The 25254-nt window shown below is 32.9% G+C and overlaps 4 protein-coding genes across 10 annotated transcripts; 1 reads left to right on the top strand and 3 right to left on the bottom strand.

Moving 5' to 3' along the window:
• Window positions 1-2138: 2138 nt before the first annotated feature.
• LOC103488872 (cysteine synthase) lies at window positions 2139-8472 on the bottom strand. Its single transcript, XM_008447797.3, has 10 exons — window positions 8077-8472; window positions 7532-7641; window positions 7229-7286; window positions 6285-6548; window positions 5307-5444; window positions 4182-4233; window positions 3999-4078; window positions 3651-3710; window positions 3349-3429; window positions 2139-2554 (listed from the first exon to the last, which is right to left on the bottom strand). The coding sequence occupies exons 1-10, from the start codon at window positions 8308-8310 to the stop codon at window positions 2462-2464; spliced, it is 1170 nt and encodes a 389-aa protein (XP_008446019.2). The 5' UTR covers window positions 8311-8472; the 3' UTR covers window positions 2139-2461.
• A 5815-nt stretch (window positions 8473-14287) lies between these two features.
• Window positions 14288-16594, bottom strand: LOC103488871 (uncharacterized). Its single transcript, XM_008447796.3, has 2 exons — window positions 16370-16594; window positions 14288-15540 (listed from the first exon to the last, which is right to left on the bottom strand). The coding sequence occupies exon 2, from the start codon at window positions 15507-15509 to the stop codon at window positions 14475-14477; it is 1035 nt and encodes a 344-aa protein (XP_008446018.2). The 5' UTR covers window positions 15510-15540; window positions 16370-16594; the 3' UTR covers window positions 14288-14474.
• A 1492-nt stretch (window positions 16595-18086) lies between these two features.
• Window positions 18087-25024, top strand: LOC103488869 (ion channel CASTOR-like). 6 transcript variants are annotated; one of them, XR_007824434.1, is made up of 14 exons: window positions 18087-18600; window positions 18701-18772; window positions 18916-19530; window positions 19699-19881; window positions 20399-20458; window positions 20522-20725; window positions 20883-21131; window positions 21793-21891; window positions 22130-22324; window positions 22449-22541; window positions 23075-23338; window positions 23597-23843; window positions 24076-24165; window positions 24579-25024. XR_007824434.1 is itself a non-coding variant. In XM_017044796.2 (13 exons), the coding sequence occupies exons 1-12, from the start codon at window positions 18172-18174 to the stop codon at window positions 23813-23815; spliced, it is 2682 nt and encodes an 893-aa protein (XP_016900285.2). In that variant the 5' UTR covers window positions 18087-18171; the 3' UTR covers window positions 23816-23843; window positions 24579-25024. The 6 variants fall into 6 exon arrangements, 3 of the variants coding, with proteins under 3 accessions (XP_016900285.2, XP_050947233.1, XP_050947234.1); XR_007824435.1 differs by lacking the exon at window positions 21793-21891 and adding an exon at window positions 21639-21737 and having other exon boundaries at window positions 24579-24950; XR_007824436.1 differs by having other exon boundaries at window positions 23597-23839; window positions 24579-24950.
• Window positions 23933-24770, bottom strand: LOC103488868 (uncharacterized). Of its 2 annotated transcripts, none has more exons than XM_008447792.3 (2): window positions 24604-24770; window positions 23933-24374 (listed from the first exon to the last, which is right to left on the bottom strand). In XM_008447792.3, exons 1-2 carry the CDS (start codon window positions 24768-24770, stop codon window positions 24140-24142), a joined length of 402 nt encoding a protein of 133 aa, XP_008446014.2. In that variant the 3' UTR covers window positions 23933-24139. The 2 variants fall into 2 exon arrangements, with proteins under 2 accessions (XP_008446014.2, XP_050947235.1); XM_051091278.1 differs by having other exon boundaries at window positions 23933-24416.
• Window positions 25025-25254: the final 230 nt, after the last annotated feature.

Raw genomic sequence — 25254 nt, forward strand, 5'->3', positions numbered from 1 at the left:
TTCAGATTATGATTCTTTTAGGCGCGTCTTTCTTTGATCGTATTTCAATAAAATCATTATACGAATACCTGTTTGAATTTTATAGACTACAAAGATGAGTAAGACAAATCACTGTTACGAATTTTATGATCCAAATTGTGCAAAATATGAAAAAACAACCACTTTATACTCTTTTTTTTTTATTATTTTTATAGCATTTAAGTTTTGAAATGGAGAACAATAGTAAATAAAGATAATAATACACCACAACGTTTAAAATCTAAACTCATTTCTATAAACTAAAATACTTCATTATATAACATCATAGATTATACAATATTACGAAACAATAATCAGACAAATTTCTTTTGGCATAAAACCATATTCATAAATTAACTAATAATAATAATTTACAATCGATCCACGACTAATATAATCTAACTTTTAGATCTACTACTAAATACATATCTAAAAACAAAAAAAAAAAAATACAACTTTATTTTTATTAAATCTCTTCTCTTCAAATGTCCTACACACCAAACATGGATTAATTTTTCGAATGTGAAATCTTCAACGGCAGACATAATATATTATAAAATAGTCATAATCACTTTTGATCATGTCTATAAAGCTTGCCCCCTTCAATTACATTATTAAAAGAACAAAGAAAAGGAAAAGGTATGTTTGTAACTTTGGTTCTATTAGTTAAATACTTGTCTTTTGAACTTTGTCATTGGCGATGCCATTAATTCAATTGTAGTTTCCATGTGCTTTACATTTGAGAGCCTATAAATTATTAAAGGCTACGATTAGGCAAAGTGATAGGCTATATGTACTTCTCGACTTCCAACTAATTTTATTGTGTATAAAACTACTTCTCTCATTACATTTCTTTGATTTTCACGTCTTTTATTATAATAGTATTCTTATATATATATATATATATATATATATATATATATATATATATATATATATATATATATATATATACATGACTATGCTACAACCCACCCCCACTAATTATATAACTTAAATATGTGTGTATAATTCACGTGTAAAATTATATATGAAGGTAACCCTTTGTGTTTTTATAATTATGTGTTGTAGGTTGACCTTGTGGTTTGCATTTGGTACAGCGTGCGAAGTCTACGACGTGGTCCTTTTAACTCAATAGAAAATTGAGAGGTAGCATGGGAAACGATGCATCTCAAAAGAAAAAAAGTTAAGGGTTGATTTTTAAACTAATCAGTCCATCTAAAAGAAAAAAAAGAAACAAAACGTGAGTCACAGATTCCTTCCTCTCCATAATTAAGTTTGAAGGGAGAGTAAAGGAGAAAGAGAAGAATATAGAGTTCCACAGTAAATATGCAAGCTTCAATAGAAGATATTGTGAAAATCGATAATTAAAATATTCAATTCCAACTTGTAAAGTTGGTCAACCAAACATTGAGTTACTTACTTTAACCGATTCAACTCGACCAGCCATACACCACTTCCTATCTTGAATTAAAGTTCAATTAACATATCTTTGTACTAATCCAAGACTTGTATACCCCAAGAACCAACCATAATTCCCTACTCAATGGTATAACAACCAACAACATGCCAACATTCTCTTGCTACAAATTTTTTAAAAAGAGAAGATTGAACCAATAACCTGAATTTTAAGTACACCTACACCTACACTACATCCCCCTAGTCTACTCATATCCTCACCAATCAAACTAATTCTTGGTGGGTTTGTTCCAAGTGGAATATGCCCAAGCTTTGCTTTATGCTATAGTTTCTAGGAAACACATAAAAGTGCCCAAAGAAAAGAAAAGAAAAGGATGGACATAACTCACTATGTTTTTGGTCAAATGAGAGTGCCATGTGAGTAATAATAATACATAGATGATGCCCCCACATTGCCACCCTATTCACTCCCAACAAGAAAATTTAAAAATATTTCGAGAATTAAAAAGAGTATTATTTTAGTTAGGTTAGTATATGTATTTGAATGAGGCTTTAAAATGACCCACACCATTAATCATATTGATATTTTGCAAAAGAAAATGTTAAAAGGACGATAAGTTCATAATCTTTCATTTTAGAAGTTACAGACTTGTTCCTCCAACCTTGCTATTGTCGTAAGAGAATAAATAAACAAATAAACATGACCACTGAAAGCCTTATTATTGTTACTAAATTATTGAGAAGAAATTTGCAAGTGTTCGACTTACAAAATCCAAACGTCGCATAGACTGCAGTCAATGTGAGAGGGGATATTCTTCTCTCCAACAAAAATAACACATTATTCAAATTGCACCAACATAAAGCCTACCTTTTAAAACACCAAATAACTATGGGTCTTAACCCCAAATAAACAAAGCCAACCAACAATAACCTATCACTTGGCCCAGCTTCGGTGGTCTCCCATTCCACTTATATTCCTTCCTGCATTGGTGTGATGAATTAAAGGTCTAATTAAAATGGTACTTCATGGCTCATGTTGCATGTTTTCACATTCTTCTCGGATTGAATGGAAAAGGACGGAGGATAGGTATCGTTCGCCAAAGCTCGCAAATACAACCTGAAAAAGGGAGTGATTCATTAGATGCCAAAGAATTAATTCAACTCATGAGAAACAAAATGACAAGAAATTTTTAGTTCGCAATATATATACACATATAAAAGTCAAAACGAGTCTTTCTTATTTATTAGGTAGTATAGGGTTCTATCTTAAAATCGATTGACAATGAGAGAAGTAGTTGATACTACCCCTTTCCAATGTAAAATCCAACACTATTCATATGCTAATATTAGAAATAGATATTTTTTGTAAGATAACTGCAAAGTTTATCCCTCATGTCAAAATCAATTAGCAACTAGAGAAGTAGCTCATCTATCTTTTAGGGATGTGGGGCTCCTTTCCAATGTGGAGTCCGTGACACATTCATATACTAATATAAGCAATGGACATTTTTTAAAGATATTTGCGTAGTTTATCCCTCAGGTCATATTTCCAAAGGCTTCTTCCTATAATCAATGTCTTTAATAAAGAAAAAAAAATGTCATCCGCAGGTCAAATCCCATTGCTCAAAGACTTTAAATTGTCCCAGCATTGCGTACTACCAAAGCCTCTTTGGTTGGTAAAAGATGCTAAGACTGAAATTTATGAGCCATGCTAAGTCAAAAATGAAAGATCCTATATCTTTCTTAGTTTGACTCCAAAAAAATATATAAAAAATACGTGATATTCTCTCTTATCCAACCAACTTCAAACATTGAGCAGCCTGTAATTTTCCCTCCCTAAGATATTTCGTAACTGACCATGAGAGGGGGAAAACCAATTAAAGTTTATCTATAGACATAAAGGGTGCATACCGCAACAAGTTTTCCAGCATTCTCAGGTCTTTTTGCCACTTTCAATGCGGCAGCTGCTGTTGCTCCAGAGGAAATACCCACCTAATATCAAGCCAATGAAGCCAATGAGATAAACTCAGGAAATATATGTACACTTCGGAAAATATTGAACGGGCCTAAAAAAGTAACATCTAGTTGAGTTAGCTGAAAAAGCACTTTTTTCTGTTTCGAGTCTTTTGACATATCGTTTCAGATTGAAAACTTTTTGATCGGTTCTAGATTGAAATTTCACACTGGTCAAAAAGATCAACGAGTACACTAACCAGTAAGCCTTCCTGCATTGCCAATTGTTTTGCCGTCTCAACAGCTTCTTCATCGGTTATCTGCATCAGTCACTACTGGTCAGAATTTTAAATGGAAATCTAAATAAGCCTTAAGAGTTATATTATGCGTGTTATCCTGCCAACGATATAAATAAGGCATATCTCAGCCAACTAGTTTCCAGTGCACAGTGTTGCCTTGAGGAATATCAGATCAATTCTAGTGCTAGGGAGCATTAATTGTGCACTTGGATTAATCTTAAACAAGGTTGTATGTGGCTGGCTGGAACATTCAATTCTCACATAGAGATTTAACTAGAAGAGAAAAATGCTTGATTGAGCACAACAGACCTCGATGACTTCATCAACTACACTTTCATCCAAATTATTGGGTATAAAACCAGCTCCAATTCCTTGAATTTTATGAGGTCCTGTGTTTTCATAAAAATATATAATGGACACCGCTGTTTAGTGTTATAAAAAATAAATAAAATGCATAAATAATAATCAGTAGAAGTTAAATGGTTTACTTACCAGGCTTTCCTCCATTAATGACGTTACTTGCAGTAGGTTCAATACCAATAACCTGTAGAATGGAACCGAAGAAGAGCTGTTAGACTATAATAACTATGTATGTATGTATGTATGTATATATATATATATATATATATATATATATATATAAGAAGCAAATTTCGTAGATCGTTGAAATTTATGAAAGAATGGCTAAAGCCCAAATTAAAGAAGTTATAAAAGATCTTTCCTATTGGTCAAAAGAGAGGTGAGATCTATAAAAAGTAGTATTTTTCTTTTTTGGACAACCTACCCGACCCTACAACATTTGGATGTCAAGGAAACTCCTAGGAAAATAATTCGACCACCTTGGATTGAAACCATAACCTTTTAGTTAGTTATTGAGACCATGTCTCCTTTTCTGCCACTAGGTCATCATGATGGCTCTATAAAAAGTGGTGATTTACACGAAGTCGTATCAAGAAAAGGGTTCTCTTCAAAGTAACAATCAAAAGAGTCTCCCTATCTTGAAAAAAATATTTGTTGTGTTCCTTCCAACTTTGTGCCTCTACTACTATCTTCGTTTCAAAACTCTCCAGCAAATCGTTGTTTGAGCTAAGCATGTTATAGGTCTTTAAAGCAGTCTAATGGCCAGTGAAGCAATGATAGACAAATGGAGATGAAAAACAAGTGGTTCTTTGTGGACTCTGATTTTGGTCTTTTCTCCTTTATATATGTGGTCTAGTTCAATGGTATGTTACCTTAGCTCAAAGATAGCTGAGCATGATGAGCCGGGGATGATATTGTTGAGAGGTTGGTGAAGAGGGAGGGGTCATGGTTGACGGGGAATGGTGGAGGGGTGGGAAAGAAGTCTGGAGAGGGGTTGAGAAAGAACATTCTTTTCAAGATGCTTCTTTCCAATAACTAGAAATAAGTAAAAATGAGATAGAAAATGAAAGAAATAAATAAGAAGAGGAGCCTATAAAAGAGAACCTTGAGCCCCACCCATCATTCTCGTTGTTACTTGTTAGACACCTAGGCTAATTAATGCTATTTCTTACAACTTATCATTCAACAAACTCGAATTTAAATAAAATAAATATAATGCTACTTTGAAGTAGCTAAATGCTTAAAAAATAACATTACCTTAATATTTGGATTTTTCTCTTTCAAGAACCGGCCAACACCAGAAATTGTGCCACCTGTTCCAATTCCTGCAACTAAAATATCCAACTTGCCTTTAGTATCTTCCCATATCTCTGGACCGGTTGTCTCATAGTGTACCTGAAAATTCAAACCCGTATTTCATCAAAGCTTTCCTTTGCAAAAGCAGGAACCAATATGATATCATCCGTGACAAAAGAATTGAGACAAAATTAAACTGTTAAGTATGCCATGAAATCACAGCCATGCTTGTATATAGATGTTTAAAGCTACTGAACTGTTCTTTGTTTTAGTCATATCATCCGTGACAACAAAGTCTAGGCCTTAATATTAGATTTCAAAGTATGCCATGCAAACAAAGCCATGCTTGTTTATAGATGTTGAAAGCTATTGAACTCTTCTCTACTGTACTCGCGTTTTGTCTGGTAGTAGTGTATCATGTCTGACCTTCACAAACAATAGCTTCCATATCTTTAATTATATTTGCTACATCAATATACAGAATGTTCCAAGGTTGAAAACTTAGGCAACGATAACTTGTAGGGTATGTTCTTAGCTGCGTAATCTTAATGCAAAATAGTTGTCCTTAATGGGAAAGTTTCACTTGCCACTTCAATTGGGTTGTATAGCTTTCTGTGCATCCACTCAGGAGATATAATTCCGAGTTATGATTTGGCATACTTAGAAATTGAAGAACAGAGAGTGCAAAATTAAGTTTTGTAGTGCTATAAATTTATGAGTTAAAAAAACTATTATTGTTTTTTTACACTCAAAATTTAAAAAATTTCCTCCTCTCTTTTCCTTTATTTGCATCTTTAATTAATAAATATTCAAACACTTTAGCTCTAGAGTTCAACAATTATTTGTACATTAGCAACCTTGATTTAATTTTAATTGGGTCTTAAATTTAAAATAACTAGGTGATCAAGGTCTTTTCAAGTAAGATTTTAAACGTCGTACCTTAGGGTTAGCAGGATTGTCAAATTGATGAAGCATATAAGCATTAGGTGTGTTTTTCAGGATCTCTTCAGCTTTCTCAACTGCTCCCTTCATGCCTTTTGCTGGATTTGTTAATACAACTTTGGCTCCAAATGCTTTTAAAAGAACTCTCCTCTCCAAACTCATCGAAGCTGGCATTGCCAATATTAATTTGTATCCCTTTGAAGCAGCAATAAATGCAAGACCAATTCCTGTGTTTCCACTGGTAGGTTCAACCAAAACACTCTGAAAATACATAAGAGTATTATGTTATCGAGGATTCTGGGCCAGACCAGAAAATTTCATCACTTACATCAGCTAGAGATTCAAAATATTTATCTAATGGTTCCAAGTTATATAACAAAATAGCACATGCAAGATATGCAACTAGGAGATGCCATCACAAATTTGGTATGCTGCTAAGTCCAGTGCATACTTTTTCTTTTTTGATACCAAAACCCCAAAACAGGCTTTCTTGATAATAGAAGTATGTAAATGCTTCAATTCAATAATAATAATTACTATCATGATGGGAGGTAGGCAAGTATAAAACGAAGATGTCATAACTCATCAACAGTTTTGATATGTTACTCTGCAAGTTTTCTTTGTTGATACAAGTATCTAAAATGAGAAGAGCAGTTCTTATTTTTAAATAACCATGAGAAGGTCCATATGCTTAAGTATACATGACACTCGGACAGCGCATTAAAACAATTCAATCCCTAAGACAAGCTGCTTCGTGTAGTCATATTTTCGATTACTGTTGTCGTGTTAAACGTGGTCTGAAAACATGTTAAAAACAAGAAATGCATGGGAAGAAAGGGGTACAATGTATAATTTATTCAATAACACATTTTTATCCAATCACCAATGTAATGAAACGCAGTATTCAAGAAGCAAAAATATTTAGTCTCATATAATTTTACCTTTCCTGGTGAAATAAGCCCTTTCTGCTCAGCATCAGTAATCATACTATATCCAATCCTGAAGACAATATAAGTACAAATAATGAGAAGATGCACCCATTCTCTGATAAGTATAGATAGCATGTGACTCGCATGATCCTATTAGCTAGTTTTTTATCAGTTAATCTATTAACTAAGACATATAATCATATCCTCTCAATAGTTGGCCTAAGGACGTTGGAACGGGTATAACCAGGATAAAGGGATAGATATAATGCCATACAGTAGTTGACGACATGACTTCCTCCTGCTATATTTTCTCACCTGTCCTTGACACTACAACATGGTTCCATCATTTCAAGTTTAGCAGCAACATTTGCAACACACCCCTTGACGATATTGTTCAGGTAGACCATGGGAGTCTTACCTACCAGCTGCATCTCAGGGAAATGAACTATTAATGCAAAGAAATGTAGGGTGAAGTAGTCCAATCTATTCAAACAAGATGAGAAAACAGATTGACCAGATGACTTTATTTGATTACTGAAAACACAGTTGTTCCTAAACATTCAGAACACGATTTATTTGGTTCCTGAAGTCCGACTTCTTCATGATCTCTACTACAACAGAATCCATATAATTCAAACACTTCATTTCTACTTTAATCAGAAACAACAAAAATGATAAAATCAAAAGTATAATACCAAAACCACCGTAATGAAGGATATTACCATTACAATCCGAAAAAGCATCCACAACTATTAGTCATACGAATTGACAAGAACCGACGGAGGCAAAGCTTAAAAACACAAACATGGAATTTAATTTAGGCAATCAATCAAGAAACCGTGAAAGAAGGAGGAGTTCACCTGAGTTACATCTGAAGCGATGTTAAGATCTTCAATCTCAGTTTGAGGCTTAACTGAAACCGCCTTGCAAGTAACAGAGAGTGTGCCATGCAAATTGCTCTTACTCGGGTGAAGAGATGGAAGGATTCTTAGAGAATTGGGCGAAGAATTGAAGAGGAAGAGAGATGGTTTGGAATTGGAGACGGAGGAAGAGAGAGGGGAAACCAAGGAATTGATGAAAGAAGTGGAAGCCATTAATGGTGGAAGAAAGGATTGTCCTCAAGCTCTCTCTAGTGTTTGTTTATCCAACACTCGGAAATGGCCCTTCGAGCTCGCAGTGAGACGGATTATTTCGTTATTCCTTTCATGAGATTTTATATCGTCTGTGAGGCTGTCCGCTTCTGTCTATTCGCCTCCTTTTCCATAGTAATGATATTAACGTTCCTGAGATATTTTTTCTTCTTATTTGTCATCTCCTTTTTTAGTAAATTGTGGATAAAATATTTGCGCTTTATAAAAAGATTAAGTCTAATAAGTTGAAGTTTAAATAGGTTGTCAATTTTTTCTAGTTTTTAATAATAAAAAAAATTATTACGAACACGAATACCGTAATATTTTCATTTACATATCGATATTTCTACGTATAGTTAATTTTACGTTGATGTTGCACGTATGAATAAAATACACAGATAAAAGGAATTTTTCAAAAATAAAAAATAATTAAACAAATACTTATGCTACAGAAAACAAAACTACTAGAAGACAAAAATTATTAAATATATTTTTTTATGGGTAATTATAATAGGTAGCAATTTTTAAAATAATTATTAAGTATGTAGCAATATTTTAAAAGAATTGCAAATATAGCAAAATCTATCAGTGATACACTTCTATCGATGATAGACTCATATGGTTTATCAGTGATAGACCAACATCTGCTACATGGTTTATCGGTGATAGACTTCTATCATTGATAGATTTTGACAGATTTTGCTATATTTGCAATTTTTTTAAAATGTTGTTATATACTTAATTATTTTGAATATAATTGCTAAATTTGCAACTATCCCTTTTTTTATGAAGTGTAAATATTTTGTTAGATATTTTATTTTTCACAATTTTTGGGAAAAAAAATTTAAATAAAATTTGTAAATAAATATTCACCACTTTTGCAAACTAAAATATTTACTATTTATATTATTTTTTTTTTTATTTTTTTTATGTCAATATTAAAATTTTATAAATCCAAAAACATCAATGGAAACACAAAAATTGATTACATTTTAATTTTCTTGCAATTTTTGACCAATAAACCTAAAATTTATGAAAGGCTTCCCAATGACAAAGACTTTTGGTTATTTCCTTTTCAAGATTTTTTTTATTATTTTTGTGGATGGCTGTGAGTGAGCTTCTCCCATTTTGCTTCCTTCTAATTTTTATTGGTGGAATTTTAACTTCTTCTTTTTTTGTTTTTATCAATAATTGGGTTTCTTGTAGTCGTAACCTTCCCAAGGTGACATGGCAAGAATATTATACACATATAGAATACAACTGTCCCCAGTAAAATTATTGAAAATATTTATAAGATATAGTAAATTACAGATTATAATAAGTTTGTTTATTGGCATCGATAGAAGTCCATTAATGTCTATCATTCATAAAATCTGAAACTTTTGATATATTCTGTAAATATTTTTGTTTCATAATGCTATATTTGAAAATGTCCCTATAAATATCTATAATCAATAACATGCAGTCGAAGTAGTAATAAAATGGTATTTTAAGGACATGCCAGTTTTGTAAATATTAAAAAACACAACAACAGAAAAAATTGCATGAGCTCCAAATTGTGGTGTCGTTTTAGTTTTAGTGATTGAAATATATGACTAATTACTTGGACTCTTAACAATACTTGAAAACAAAGTTGATGAATAGGAGTAATTTGCGATTCATGTGGATTGAATGTGTACCTTAAAAACAGTTTATCAACGGATTGAAACTTGACTTGAATTCTTGTTTTTAATTACTTGTTTATCTTCGTTAGTTGCAAACAAGCTCAAAACTGCATATTTAATAATAAAAACCAAAAAACACGTATGTCTCTTCAAACGATGTTTTTCATAGTCTTTGTACGGTATAATAAAAAAGTGGTAGCTTCCCAGCAACACATATTATATGTCAATTTATCTGTGTTCGTTTTCACTTTTTTTTTTTTTTTTTTTTTTGTATCGTAAACTTTTTATTATATCCCTAATTGAAATTCTATTTGTTGTTTACTTTTCCCATTAGTTAAGCATTCTTAATTTTTCTATAAAAAAATTATTAATTTCAAATAGAAATTGGAATGATAAACAATGGTGCGTGAAATATAAGATTAATATCGTTTTTTTTTCTTTTTTTACTTATTAGAAATATAACATTATTTTGAAACTTACTTTCAATAAAATGTAAAAACATTAAAAATTTTATTTTTATAATATTGTTGGGATGAAAAACAGTATAAAAAAAATACTTTCTTCAAGACTGGATTCACAAACTTTTAAACAACAATTCTTACGAATAAAGCCCTTGATTGGCTACGAAAAAATAAGAACAATTCTTAGGATTTGTAGGAGCTCTTCAAAACAAATTTCAATTCTTTTTTAATTTCACATGTGAGATAGGAAAGGCTAAAGAAACAAATCATTGGTTACTACATTTGAAAATAATAATAATAATATAACAATTTTGGATCATTTGAGTATATGATATAAATAAAAATATTTTGCCACGTGTCGGTTTTTCATTGGATTGAATAAAATATTGTAAAAGAATCAAACTTTTGATTCTTGGACTTTTTTTTATTTATTATTATTATTCAATTTGTTTTTCTTAGTTTATATATAAACACCCCACACGTCGTCAAATAATTGGGCCACGTTTCGCCACATCAAAGTCATATATAACGTCATCACTTTGATGTTAGAAAGTATTACGTTTTTCGCCACACCGGCAATTGACCATTGACTGTCCACGTGTCATGTGACACATCGTTGATTTGACAGTTGAAGTTGCCACGTTTAATGCCACATCATCACTAGATAAACCGTTTCGGTTTGTTTTATTCTTTCTCTGCTATATCTTTCTTTTGAGTCATCAAAATCGGTTTGAATTAATTGATTCGAACTCAACGTAAAGGACTCTTCAAAATAATAAAATTGTTAGGAAATAAAATTAAATTTGTTATCATCAAATATTAATTAGATAAATAATTGAAATTAAGGTCGAAAAATCCAACAAAAATTAAAAAAGAAATTTTTGAAAACACAACTAAAACTATGATAAAAACTCAAACCATGACACGATTAATTAAAATTATAGTACAATAGTTACATAAATGATAATATTTATGTATAAGTATATCAGTCTATAAATCATAAATAGTTATAAATTATTTTTATTTTTTAAAAAATCTATACGCGCTTTGAAAATATAAATCGCGATGAGATTTTGAAGTAATTTGATTCAAAAAATAAATTAAATATATGTTTTTCAAAAAAGAAAAATATAATAACAAAAAAGGAAGAAGAAGAAAAAGAAAAAGCATAATTATTAAGATTCGACGATTCCAAATGTCTTTGTCAATAATTTGATCCACAAATCGGCCTGCCGTTAATTAACGGTTCATGACAAAACTTAGAATCAGAATGTATGCTTAAAATTGGATGATAGAAATAAAAACTTATAATCATAAATTATAATGTTGGAAATTATGTCATATTTGTCGAATTTACCAAATACAATTACGATTTTAATTTTTTAAAAGCAATCTTTAGAGATAGACTTGAACAGTCCTAGAAGAAAAGTATTATTATTTTTTAATTTTATTTTGAAAACTATAAACATAAGTACACGATTGCATACCACGAACTAAACCGATCTTTATAGTTTTTAAAACTAAATCACTTTTATTTTATATGCATCGATTCAAAAACATGGTTAGTTTTCTACTTTTTATCATATATTTTTTAAAATTTTTAATTTAGGTAAATTTACCTATATATATATATATATAGCCTTAAAGAAAATTGTCGATGAGATCAAAAAATATAATTGCTTTGAGCTAAAAAAATTATCTATTTTTAAAAGTTAAAGGCTCAAAAATTATATGTTGGAAACTTATAGATCAAATAATTAGTCTATTATCATAAATCTAAAAATTAAAAAGATATGTTTCTAAATTTAACGGAACAAATGTACACCTTCATCAAAATCTGAGATCGAAGAAATGTGATCGAGAATAATTAGTTTTCTAAAATTGTGATTATTGTCCCCATAATTATGTTTGGAAGAATGGAATTTTTGAATATGTCTTTATCAGAATCTGATATTATTATTGACACATCTTGTCACCCATAATTAATGGCTTACAACAAAGCTTAGTTTTGGATTTTCCATTTAAATGAACATTAGACTTTAGAGATATTTTTATGTCTATTATATTCTTTTTATTTTTTAAAACAATATGAAAATATTACCCTTTGATTTTTCCTCTTGTTCAACATTATCCTTAAATCTTTTATATTCCTCTTTTCGCATTTAATTTTTGTTAATTTTTATATTCTTTAATTGGTCGTTAGTGAACGAGAGGTTTGTGATTCAAAATTTTTTACTTTTATTATATTAAAAAGAACTTTAAAATAAAACCGAGGAATGAAAGAAGTTTCTTAGTTACGTTGTTAAAATGAAATATTTTTCAGTTTTATATCACGTCTTACCATTTCTTTATGTATATGAATTTATGAACATGGTCTTGAAAGAATTTATACAAATGCCACTTTTAACTATTTGATCTCTAAAACCACTTTAGTAGTTTCCTTTTTCTTTTTAAGTCGTGGATGTCGCTTTTACTTTTTATATAGAATGTAATCGTGCAAAAATCTGTGTTGAAGTATTGATATAATTGAGCAATGAAGTGAATGTTTTAGTTAAAGTTTGTGAGTTAATAGACGATTTAGCATTTTTTCCTCAAACCGTACAAAACCTTTGAAATCATAAGTTATTGATACGGAAATATTGTATCCCAAGAAAAATCAAAATAGTTTTCAAAGGATGAAGATGAAACTAAATATCCGAATGTAATACAATACATGCACAACGAAGAAGAAAGAGTGATGTGCCTCAAATTTAACATTTTTGGAATGTTTAGGATAAGGAGTGGAGTTCAATTCTTTTGATCAAACAAGGAATAGAGTTCAAAAATATAATAAGTATATATATATAATTACATTTTAAAAAATTAACTTTAAGACCTACTACACATCATACCAATTTTCCAATCTTTTTTTATTTTACACAAGGATCATATTTTCATTTTACTTTATTTTAATCAGCTAACATTTCTATCGTTAAAATTGACTGCTTAAATCCTTGAAGTGTGAGATTCAAATCCCTAATCCCTAATTGTCGTGCTCACGAGAAAAAGAAAATGTAACTGATGTGAATAAATTTAAACGTATAGTTTAGGAAAAAAAAGAATAGAATTAGTCCGTAACAATATTTTGGATGGTTTAATAAAATCCACGAAAATAGTTTCTAAAATTTTAGTAAACAATGAGAACAAAATTATATTTCCAAACCACATAAATTAAATTTAAACCTTTCCAACTATGGGAACATATTTAATTTATATTCTCTTTTCGAACAAAGCAAAGAGTTTGGCGTAAAATAATTATTCACTAAATCCTTGACCAATTAGTAAGAAGTGGGGAAGAGGAAAATGTTTGTTGACCCCTTGTCTACACTTTGAATCCTACATAGTATTCAACAATCTTCTTTTAAAGTAATTTATCATTAATAAGAGTACTCTATATTGTATGGAAAACAAAAAACAATTTTTAAGAAAATGCAACCAAACACAAGAAAGTATTTTTTAAACATGCTCTAGTATAGGTCTCGTCATAATTTAAAGCAAGAAAGTAGTGTATATGTGTAAAAAAAGAAAAGACTAACAAAGTTTTACGACCATTTATCCCTTTTGATTTAATACATATGATATAACTTGTTTTAGTATTGCAATCTCCTCGTGGACAAATAATTCACATACTAAAAACAAATTTTCTAACTAAAATAATTTGTAGCCTAAATACAAACTATTCAACTCAACTATTTTAGTCCCTCAGATTATTATAACCGACTCACCCGTAGAAAACAGTGGCTGCAAAAAAGCCTATAAATTAATCCCACAAAATCATAGGAAACAAAGTTCAAATTGCAAGTTTTTATATCATGAAGACGTTTACTACATTACCCAGAAATGTCACCTTGAATCCTACGTCCAAAAATCATTTTTGTTGTGGGTCACTTACATTAGGAAAATAGAAGCAATTAAGTAATTGACAAGAGCACTTACAGTACAGATTGAGGATTTCAAATGTAGATTAAATCTCCCCAAGATATATCTGTTTATCACTACTGCAAGATGCAACAATAGGCTCACTGGGATGGAAGACACACTCGTTGACAGATCCAGTATGGCCAGGAAGCTTGTACAATATTCGTCGAGACGTTGTATCCCATATGTAAACCATCCGATCTGAACTGCCTGCAGTGACCTTACTACCATCAGCAGACCAGCTACATTTCAGTAGGTTCTTTTCAAAGTTATGTTGGTGCCCTTCAAATATCTTCACACATCGGTTTTGAGGTGCATACGGGCGCATGTCCCATATGCAGAGCTTGCAATCCATTCCGTTAGTGAGGAGATAAGAACCATCAGGACTCAACTGCATACCAGTTATCATATCTTGATGACCTTGAAGTGTCATCATAACTTCACTTTTGCGCAAATCCCAAACCTTAACATCGTTGTCAATTCCACCTGTGAAGATCTTGTCTGATGCATCTGAGAAACTTACTGCTGTAATCTGATATTTATCTGGGAATGTTTGAATAGCGCCCCTTTGACGCATATCCCAAAGTTTTGCAGTTCCATCATCCGATCCACTGACAATTAGTGGCAGCCCTCTTCTTGTGGGACAACATGAATTGACAAATGAGGAATGTTCTGCCATCTTCTTAATTTGTTTTCCAGTCTCGACATCCCATGCTCTCAATGTTTTATCAGGACTGGCACTAACTATCTGAGATCCATCAACAGTCCAATGAAGATCTAGAACTGCATTCTTATGCCCTCTCAAAACCATAAAATTCTTGCAATCCCCATGTACATTCCATAGAAAAATTTCCTTGTCGTGAGACCCAGAGGCAATCACGTTTCCATCTGGATTGAACTTTAATGTATATATGGCACTCTGATGGCCTGATAACAACATGATCGGTGATTCCAGACTTGAGGTTCGCTGTTTCCCATTCGGCCCAGGACCTTGAGGTGGATTATATGGAACAGTTGACCATTCCATTGGCCGAGGACCAACCGTAGCCAAAGCATTTTCTCCTTCTGAAGGGACTTGCATATTGACTTATGCTAAATATTTGACAAGACCACTAAAAAAAAAAAAAATTAAGATGTGTAAGAAAATAGAACAAGATTCGGATAGAGCACAGAAAACAGGACTCGACTCGTGGATGATGATTAAAACATAAAAAATGATTTGAGAATCCTATCTTCTATATTTCGGTGCAACCATTCTATAAAGACTACACCACCCAACAACAGATTTACCTTTCTTTAGTCTGAAACAAGATTACCTTTCAAAACAAATGTTGATATGCACAGTATTGAGTATTTCACACTAAACCTCTCAGTATAATCACCACTTCAAAAACATTCAGCCACAAATCCCAGTGAATATCAGCAGCTACACCCTTGCCTATTCCCAAATCCCAACCCAACTGCCTTCCAACAATTAAAAACAAACCGAAAACTAAAGCAATTGGAAATGTTCTAAAAATAATCCGACCAACTAGTCTAATTACAAAAGCGAAGTAACGTAATACGCAAAAAGAAAGGAGAATGAGCTGCACATTCGAGCTAGCTAAATCACTGATTGAGCCAAACTCGATTTCCACATCCAAGGAAAAGCTGAGAGTGTCGCAGTCCAATATCAGTTTCTTTATTTCTTGTTTCCGGATTCGAGAAACGGAGAGAAGCATTTAGCAACTGTTCTCGTTTTTTTTTTTTTTTTTTCCTCTCATTTTTAATAAACTTTTCCACTGAAAATTATGAAATTCAGGTTCTTGTATTATATTTTTTAATTCCAAAATTTTAGGGAACAAAGACACAGAAATGATTACCATACGCATTACACATTTCTATTCGTTTTTCAATATAAAAAGAACAGCCAATAAAACCAAAAAAACAAGATAAATTTACCAACTAAGAAGCATAGAGATACGGCGAAGATGGATCCAAAACCAATTGAGCGTCGGACTGGAAGTGAACAAAGAGCCGAAGTTGTCGGAAACGAAGAACGCCTGCAGTTCGCGTTAGTGGCACGCCGGAGTGCCAGTCGGTCGTCGGAGAAAGTAAGATGGGAGGGAGAGGAACAAACGAAGAAGACGATTCCAGTGGGAGTCAAGCCTGAAATGAACGATGAAGACTAGGGTTTGGTTTTTTTTTTTTTTTTTTTGCATTTTAGATTTTGGGCTGGGCCGAAATTTATGGGCTTTTGTTTGGGCCATCCAGCCCAATTACTCTAATGCAATTCTCCATCAAGACAATTAGACATCCACATCGAGACAAAGTCAATTGCAATACTTTATTGTTCTAACAAACAAAATGTAATAATTTATTTTATTGGTTTGTTTCAAAAATAATAATAATAAAAACAATAAGAATATGTTGACCTGTGCTATGGTATAATATTCTTTTCTTAATTCTTTTTTTTTTTTTGAGAAAACTATGATATAGATTTATAAAATTTAATTATTGATTGATTATTCATAAAGTACAACCAAACAGCAGCATTTAAAATCATATCAGCATAAGCCAAAGTATATACCTTGAACGTGATTGGTTGGAATTCTTACATACAATTTTAAGATCTTACCATTTACTTTATGTATATTAAAATACTATCATTTTAGAAATAAAGGTAAGTTGAGCTACGCTAAAAAAAAAGAATTTGAGTTTAGTTGTAATTTTGTCCATAAATTTAAAAACTTACACGTTTTGGTTTGATTTTTCATGATATACCCACTTTGATTTTTAATGTTAATTTAAATAACTACGAAGAAGCGATTTTAAATTAATTTTAATAGTAATAAAAAACAGTAGAAGTTAAGTAATAGTGAGTATTTTAAATTAAATAATAAACATTTCGTGTTTTGTGAAAATAAATGGAGATTAGAAATACAAATCATGAAATATAAAAACTAAAGATTTTTACATAGGAATGAAATCTATCGAAAAATAATCGAAGTTTAAGGTACAACAATCAAAGTCAACATTTTGTAAATATATAGACAAAAATAAACCATAGGTTTCATTTTGTTTGTTTGTTTTTTTTTTTTTTTTTTTGAATTAAGACTATTTTCTATCAATATCTTATAACAACTAGAATTTAATCACCATATTTAAAAATCATAAGCATAATCAAGTCCCAAAAACAAAAACTACTTTTTGAAAATAATTTTTTAGATCCCACTTAATAACTATTTTATTTTTCTACGTGTGAAAATTAAATACATAAACACCACTCGTACTTCCAACTTTATTTATCTGATACCCATATTCTACCGATAATTTAAAAAACCAAGTTAAAATTTAAAAACTAAAAAAAAAAAAAAGAATAGCTTAAAAAAAAAAATTATTCGTACTTTTTTAAATCGGCTAAAGGCTCGACAATCGTATTTAACAAAAAAAAACATGGAAAGAAAATAAACTTAATTAAAAAATTAAAATATTTATGAAACATAAATTTAATTTTCAAATATAGATAATGATAAAAAATTAAGGTATAAATTTTGTTGGTAAACTTAATTTTCGAAACAAAATAGTTAGTAAACGGATGAGAATAAGCAAAGTACAAAGGTAATAATTAAACTTTTTGTGTGTGAGTGTGTGTGTATATATAGTTAACAACTAAGCCCGTAGCCATGGGTAGACAAACTACGAAAAAGGGAACTCTCGCTTTTATTTCTAAAATGCCCCAATAATTTCACGTAATTACCACAATGTCCCTTGACTCTGAATCATCTCCTTCCTCGAGCAGGGACTGGTTCTTCCCTCCACAATCCTTCCTACACTCTCATCCCGCCAAGTCTCCCAACTACATCCGCCGTTTTTCCGATACTTCTCGCTTATCTCGGCGTTATACCGATTACCATAGGTATCGCAAGACTTCTTCCTGTATTTCCGATTCGCATTCTTGTTCAACCATCACTAATGATGTCAAGTTTGCTCGTTCTCGACGGAGATTTTATTTTGATCGTCGTAGTGATCTCTCGCTTAAACGTTCCGAAGTTGAATTTTCTTCAAAACCGAAGTTGGAGCTGCCGGACGTCTCGAGCTCCGCGAAGAAAGTCTCTGATACTTCTCGTCTGTCTAAGTCGTTTGACAGTTCGCTGAAAGTTCGATGGTTGTTTTTGGCTATTGCAGCATCGGTTTTACTCTCTCTCTCTCTCTCTGTTCCTCTATCTTTTTATCTCTCGACGTATTTTGAGTTGTTAACGATTGGAAGTTGACATGCTTGTATTTGTGTAGATTTTTGTCGTGAGTTTTGCAACGATCGTGCATGAAAACTTGTCTTTACAGGAGCAAGTCAACAATTTAGAGGTACTGAGTTTTCCAATTATGATTTCGGTGGACGTTTGACTCTAATTCCATGATTCTTTTTACTGTTCTTTTTCGTGAATTCAACGAGCTTTCCAACTGCATGTGCTGCTTGGTTCCTCAATGAATTTTTCTTCCACTTTCAGACCCGGATTTCTAATCTAAACATCAAATTACGGGCTTGCAATTTGTTTGACCATGGAAATGAAGATGATGTACGTTCACCAGACGAACTTGCTGATGTTGTTACAGATAAAAGATTAAAAACTTTAGCGTTAATCGCATCCCTTACACTGTTGTTTGCTCCTATCATTATCCTTAAGTACATTGACTATATCTCTAAATCGAGATCGTTGGATCATAATTTGGAAGAAATTTCACTCAATAAACGACTTGCGTATAAGGTGGATGTCTTTTTCTCTATCCACCCGTATGCTAAGCCACTGGCATTGTTGATAGCAACTCTACTATTGATTATGCTGGGAGGTTTAGCATTATTTGGAGTGACAGATGATAACTTAGTCGATTGTCTTTGGCTATCTTGGACGTACGTGGCTGATTCTGGAAATCATGCCAACTCTGAAGGTTTTGGTCCCAGGCTAGTTTCAGTTTCTGTTAGCTTCGGTGGGATGTTAATATTTGCTATGATGCTTGGCCTTGTATCCGATTCAATATCTGAAAAGTTTGACTCACTTAGAAAAGGAAGAAGTGAGGTTGTTGAACAAAATCACACTTTGATACTTGGATGGAGCGACAAACTGGTAAAATCTGATTTCGGCTCATGTTGATATTTCATTTATTAAAAGTTGTGGAAATATTCTGCATGGTTTATGCTTTTAAATGCAAAATCTGGTCAAGTAGTTATAGGACATTGCAATTGATCTTCTTCTCCTTCCTTTTCTGTGTGCAATGATATTACGTGGATCTAGGGGTCACTTCTGAATCAGATTTCTATAGCCAATGAGAGCTTGGGAGGAGGAATTGTTGTGGTGATGGCTGAACGAGACAAAGAAGAAATGGAACTTGACATTGCTAAAATGGAGTTTGATTTTAAGGGAACCTCTGTTATATGCAGAACTGGAAGTCCATTAATTCTGGCAGACTTGAAGAAGGTAATTCTATGTAATACACCAATTTTGTGGTGCTGAGATTGTCTTCCATCTGTCTAGAAGTTTTCACCCTCGAGAATACACAACTAAGACTAGTTGTATCCCCTCTGCTTGCGTAACTAAACTGAAATCTTCCATTTATTAACATCAAGTTAGAGTGTCAAATAAACTATACCAAGGTTAATAAATTGACTTCTGTCCTGAACTTATGTATTTTGATCGTGTTTCTACCTTTGAATAATTGCTAGTTTAGATTTTAGAATTTTTTTGGGATTTGTGAATGGCTAAAAGTACAGTAGCATAAAGGAGCAGCCTCTTTAGGTAGTTAATCAAACTCATATTTTCATTGTGATAGCTAGTGCTGCAAGAAGGCTTTTCTTATCAAGTGTTGCACTAACTTTTCATTGTTTAACTCTATTGTTAAACCTAGCAATTTCTTTTCTGGTCCATGAATACCATCAACTTGGAATTGAACATATCATTATTTTCATTAGGATTTTTTCTGACACCATACCTACAGGTCTCGGTATCAAAGGCCCGTGCAATTATTGTTATTGCTGAGGACGGAAATGCTGATCAAGTAAGTGGATTGGTATCAGTGAGTTATGATACTTGATTTTTATTTGATACATGTAATTTGCAGAGTGATGCCCGTGCATTGAGAACTGTTTTAAGCCTAACTGGAGTTAAAGAAGGTCTGAGAGGGCACATAGTAGTGGAACTTAGTGATGTTGATAATGAGGTTCTTGTTAAACTTGTTGGTGGAGAGCTTGTTGAAACTGTTGTGGCTCACGATGTGATTGGTCGTCTAATGATTCAATGTGCTCGACAGCCAGGACTTGCTCAGGTTTTTATTGACTCAAATGAGCCTGTTTTATGTTTTAAGATAAAATAAAATATGATCTCCATGCTTCTCTACATGCATGTTCTGCCATACTGTTTCAAACAATTTCTTTTTAGATCCTTTATGAGCAAATTGTGTATTTCTTTTCATATGGTTATAGATTTGGGAAGATATCCTGGGTTTTGAAAACTGTGAATTCTACATCAAAAGATGGCCACAATTGACTGGTATGCAATTTGAGGACGTATTGATTAGCTTTCCTGATGCAATTCCTTGTGGAATCAAGGTTGCATCACGAGGTGGAAAAATTGTACTGAATCCTGAAGACTCGTACGTCCTGGAAGAAGGTGATGAAGTTCTTGTTATAGCAGAAGATGACGATACTTATGCTCCAGCTCCTTTACCTACGGTGCTTTCATTTCCCTGTAGGAACTTTTTTATTTCTATACTATGGGCATTCACGTTCTGTTGCTCTATTGCTTGCTTTCCTTTCATGTAGTGGTTATTTTATACTCCAATGTATCTTTAGGAATTTTATACTCCGGGTGAGGGGTGTTGGGGGGAGGATTTGATTGAGTAGTTCAAAATCCGAAAGAAGGAATTAGATTGATAAAGAGTCACTGCTGAGCTTAGTCTATGAGGGAAGTTTCTGACTTTATTTGGCAAAGAAGCTATGCTGACAAAGAGCAATCTTGAGAGAGAGAGAGAGACCTGCATATTGGGAGGACCAGAATGAAAGCCTCAAAAAATTTTACTTCGTGGTGAAGGAAAGAGGGGAAAAGTTCTGATCTAGAAAAGAGGAGGGAAAAAAAAGATCCGATAGCTTTCTTTGGATGATGCCTATAATAATGGATATAAGCGAGAAAAACACCATACAATTTAAACTTACAATATTGCAATTAATTTGATCATTCAGGTAAGAGAAGCATCATTCATTCATATTGCAAGACCTACGAGAAAGCCACAGAAGATTCTACTTTGTGGATGGAGGAGAGACATTGACGATATGATTGTGGTGAGTACTTTGTATTAAAGCCCTAATTATTTCTTCTTGGCGTTGAATGCTGCAGGTCTGGAGGGGAAGTCTTCCCAAAGACTTCATTGTTCCAAAATCTGCTGAAAGAATCCTGTTGTGTGGTTGGCGGCGAGATATGGAGGATATGATTATGGTAATGCTATTAAGATCTGAGAACATGCTCCCAGTGCTTCTTGGGTGCAGGTCTTAGCGTTCACAGCATGATCATAATTCATAATCATTTTGTTGCATTTGTCACATTTTTCATTTTCAAATTTCAACCACTGAGCATAGATTCCATATTTGTCCTTTCTTCTTTTACAAATTCATGCATGCCGCTTTATTTATGGGAGTGAGCACTCTATTGCCCTCATTGGTTTCTACGATTTTAGGTATTGGATGCATTTTTAGCTCCCGGCTCAGAGCTTTGGATGTTCAATGATGTTCCTGAGAATGAGAGGGAAAAGAAACTTGTTGATGGTGGTCTTGATATCAGCCGATTGGAGAATATATCTTTGGTTGACCGTGAGGGAAATGCTGTAATTCGGCGTCATTTGGAAAGCCTTCCTTTGGAATCATTTGATTCAGTGAGTAGCGTGATTTCTTTTCACCCTGGAAGTGAAGTATGAATATAGAACTACTTTGTTATTGTTACAAGTTGTTTTCTTCTTTGTATTTTATCCTGTTGTGACATAACCATGATCTATACAGATTTTGATTCTTGCTGATGAATCTGTAGAGGATTCAGCTATTCAAGCTGATTCAAGATCTCTAGCAACGTTGTTGTTAATACGTGATATTCAGGTACTGCTCTTGAGATTTGATGTTCAAATATTTCAGCTTGTTGTACGGCATTAACTGCTCTAGTGATCCCCACGGGTGTATATTCTTGTCTTCATGGTTTTTTTCCTTTTTTTTTTTCCTTTTGCTTCCCCCACTCCCCGAATCATATTATTGGACTGCTTCCTACTCATTCCACTTCTTGGGGTCATGTTGATTACAATGCTGAAATAACACGTAATTTCATTGTTTTATGGATGAAAAAAATCTTCATTTGAGTTGATAAGCAAAAGATTGCAAAAAAATTCCATCCAAGAACATGGAAATAAAAGTGTTAAGACTCCATCTGTACATACCCTTTCAAAGGTTAGTTTCTTTCAAATAGAGATGCAAAAACAGATTCGTTCCATTGACATAAATCCTAGAGCTTTTCAGTTTCTGAAAGCCTAATAGTCTAGAATCAATATCTACGGAAACTGTACTCTTCATAATATATATGTCAATGGTTTCATCTTTCTATCTGGTCATTTGTTCAATAAAATTTTTGCTTTTGGCAGGCTAAGCGTATGCCGGTCAGAGATGCCAAGGCGACAGCACACAAAGGAAGTTTCTCACAAGGCTCCTGGATTGGAGAAATGCAGCAGGCTTCTGATAAGTCTGTTATTATAAGTGAAATTCTGGATCCAAGAACTAAAAATCTCCTTTCAATGTCAAAAATCAGTGATTATGTCTTGTCTAATGAACTCGTCAGTATGGCTTTAGCCATGGTGGCTGAGGATCGACAGATAAATGATGTTTTGGAGGAGCTCTTTGCAGAAGAGGTACTTTTCCTTTCTAATCAGAACCGAGATGCATATCATCATAAGGAAAAACATGATTGCTTGTGTTCCCAACCCACATTGAGAAAACTGAACGTATGATAAGTGATGCACCTCTTTTTACATCCCAATCTCTCATAGGCACTGAACATTTATATCCTCGTTATATCCGCTCTAACATGTAGTTTTAGTTTTGTTTTTGAATTCTTTTTTCTGTCATACTCTGACATGCATAACCTGCCGCATTTCTGTTATTATCAGGGTAATGAATTGCATATAAGGCAAGCTGATCTATACCTTCGCGAAGGTGAGGAACTGAGTTTCTATGAAGTACTTTTACGAGCTCGACAACGAAGAGAGGTTGTAATTGGTTACCGTTCAGCAAATGCTGAAAGAGCTGTTATCAACCCTCCAGCCAAGAATGAGCGACGGAAGTGGTCTCTAAGAGATGTTTTCGTAGTGATAGCCGAAAAAGAATGACATCCATACTGATAATTTTACACCGTAGGTAATTATTCTCCATCATTTCAGAGTTCTGATTTTTATGATAGTCTTCAGAAGTTAATTCGTCAAGACTCCCAGAAAAAAAAAATCAAATTTTACGATAACCCTAATCGCATTAGACTCTTGGAACTCGTAGAATAGAGTACAATCAATAGAATGGCCACATGGCCTTAATCATATCTTACTTCACAAACGAAGATTAGAGTTGTTAATATAAATATGCACTCTTTATTCAGGTGGATTAACATATATCCGACGGGAGAAATGCGAAAACATCAAAAAGTTTGGGATTCACATAAATTATTCAGGTGGTGGCTGGTCAACAGGTTTCCCTTTCGCTCTTAGCTTAGCTGTAGCTTCTTTAAGGGCTTCCTTTCTCTTTTTACTAGCTAGCACTTTTGCCTGAACCCCACTCAGATTGGGGTCCTTCTTCTCTTTCGGTGGAGGTGGCGGCGGCCTTCTTGCCGCTGCCTCCGCACTCCGATCAACCACATTCACTCCCAGCATTACCCCTGTCAAGATCAAGGCAGTGTTTCTGCAATTTTGAGCCACACCACATTGGGATATGGCTAATGATCTTAGAGAAATTTGAACACAAAATTTATAATACACGTAACATATTAGTATGGTCAATTGCATATAATAACAATTACGCAATGGAATTTATAGATATAACAAAATCTAGAACCAACTCAGAACCTATCGTTGATAAATTAGTACTGGTGATATAATGTTGTAGATATTCCCTCGTATTGGACTTGTACCTGCGTGAGATGAGATTGCTAGGTTCGGATTCATTGCAAGCGTTGCTGCGAGCTTGTGGATTTGGAAGCCTATGATAGGAACATTGTGTGTTGCTGAAACGGATAGAGCGTGAAATGGTGGCTGTGACATTGGCTGTGGCCGATATAGAAGATAGTGAATGTGCCATTGTTTCTCAATCTCACATTACCATGTGGGAGTTTACGATATTAGAATAGAAGAGACTATTTTTCTTCTCTTCTTTTGTGCAATACATTTCTTACGTGTAAACAACAGACTATCAAAGAGGATATCGCATGGGGGTTCTCTAGAGAATGGATATTGAAATCTATTGGTTGGTTGTGGATAAGGCAATGTAGCTGTGGACCCCAATTCCCCCCTTCCTCTTTTGAAGTGGAAAAATGATCTTTGAAATTATGACAACTAATGGTTTACATTCTGAAAATTAACAAGTAGCAAACAGTTCATTAGTTAGAACTCCATCATATTAGTTTCATACCTTGTCTATATATTTAGAAAGTGTATGTAAAGTATTCCCTATAATTTATAGGTTAGAATTTAGCTTATAATTTAATCCCAATTATAAATTATATGCACTAAAATTGTTGGATATAATTATCAACCATTAGCCTAACACAAAAGTTGGATCTATC

The sequence above is a fragment of the Cucumis melo genome, chromosome 10 (assembly GCF_025177605.1).
Source record: "Cucumis melo cultivar AY chromosome 10, USDA_Cmelo_AY_1.0, whole genome shotgun sequence".
NCBI lineage: Eukaryota > Viridiplantae > Streptophyta > Magnoliopsida > Cucurbitales > Cucurbitaceae > Cucumis > Cucumis melo.

Coding starts and splice junctions, on each gene's coding strand:
- LOC103488872 (XM_008447797.3), bottom strand. CDS start 8,310: ATGGCTTCCACTTCTTTCATCAATTCCTTGGTTTCCCCTCTCTCTTCC. Junction 4,079..4,181: donor CATTAATGGAGGAAAGCCTG/GTAAGTAAACCA, acceptor ATGAAAACACAG/GACCTCATAAAATTCAAGGA. Junction 3,430..3,650: donor CAATGCAGGAAGGCTTACTG/GTTAGTGTACTC, acceptor GCTTGATATTAG/GTGGGTATTTCCTCTGGAGC.
- LOC103488871 (XM_008447796.3), bottom strand. CDS start 15,509: ATGCAAGTCCCTTCAGAAGGAGAAAATGCTTTGGCTACGGTTGGTCCT.
- LOC103488869 (XM_017044796.2), top strand. CDS start 18,172: ATGTCCCTTGACTCTGAATCATCTCCTTCCTCGAGCAGGGACTGGTTC. Junction 21,132..21,792: donor CTCCAGCTCCTTTACCTACG/GTGCTTTCATTT, acceptor TGAATGCTGCAG/GTCTGGAGGGGAAGTCTTCC. Junction 22,542..23,074: donor TGTTAATACGTGATATTCAG/GTACTGCTCTTG, acceptor TGCTTTTGGCAG/GCTAAGCGTATGCCGGTCAG.
- LOC103488868 (XM_051091278.1), bottom strand. CDS start 24,770: ATGGCACATTCACTATCTTCTATATCGGCCACAGCCAATGTCACAGCC. Junction 24,417..24,603: donor AGCAATCTCATCTCACGCAG/GTACAAGTCCAA, acceptor AATTTCTCTAAG/ATCATTAGCCATATCCCAAT.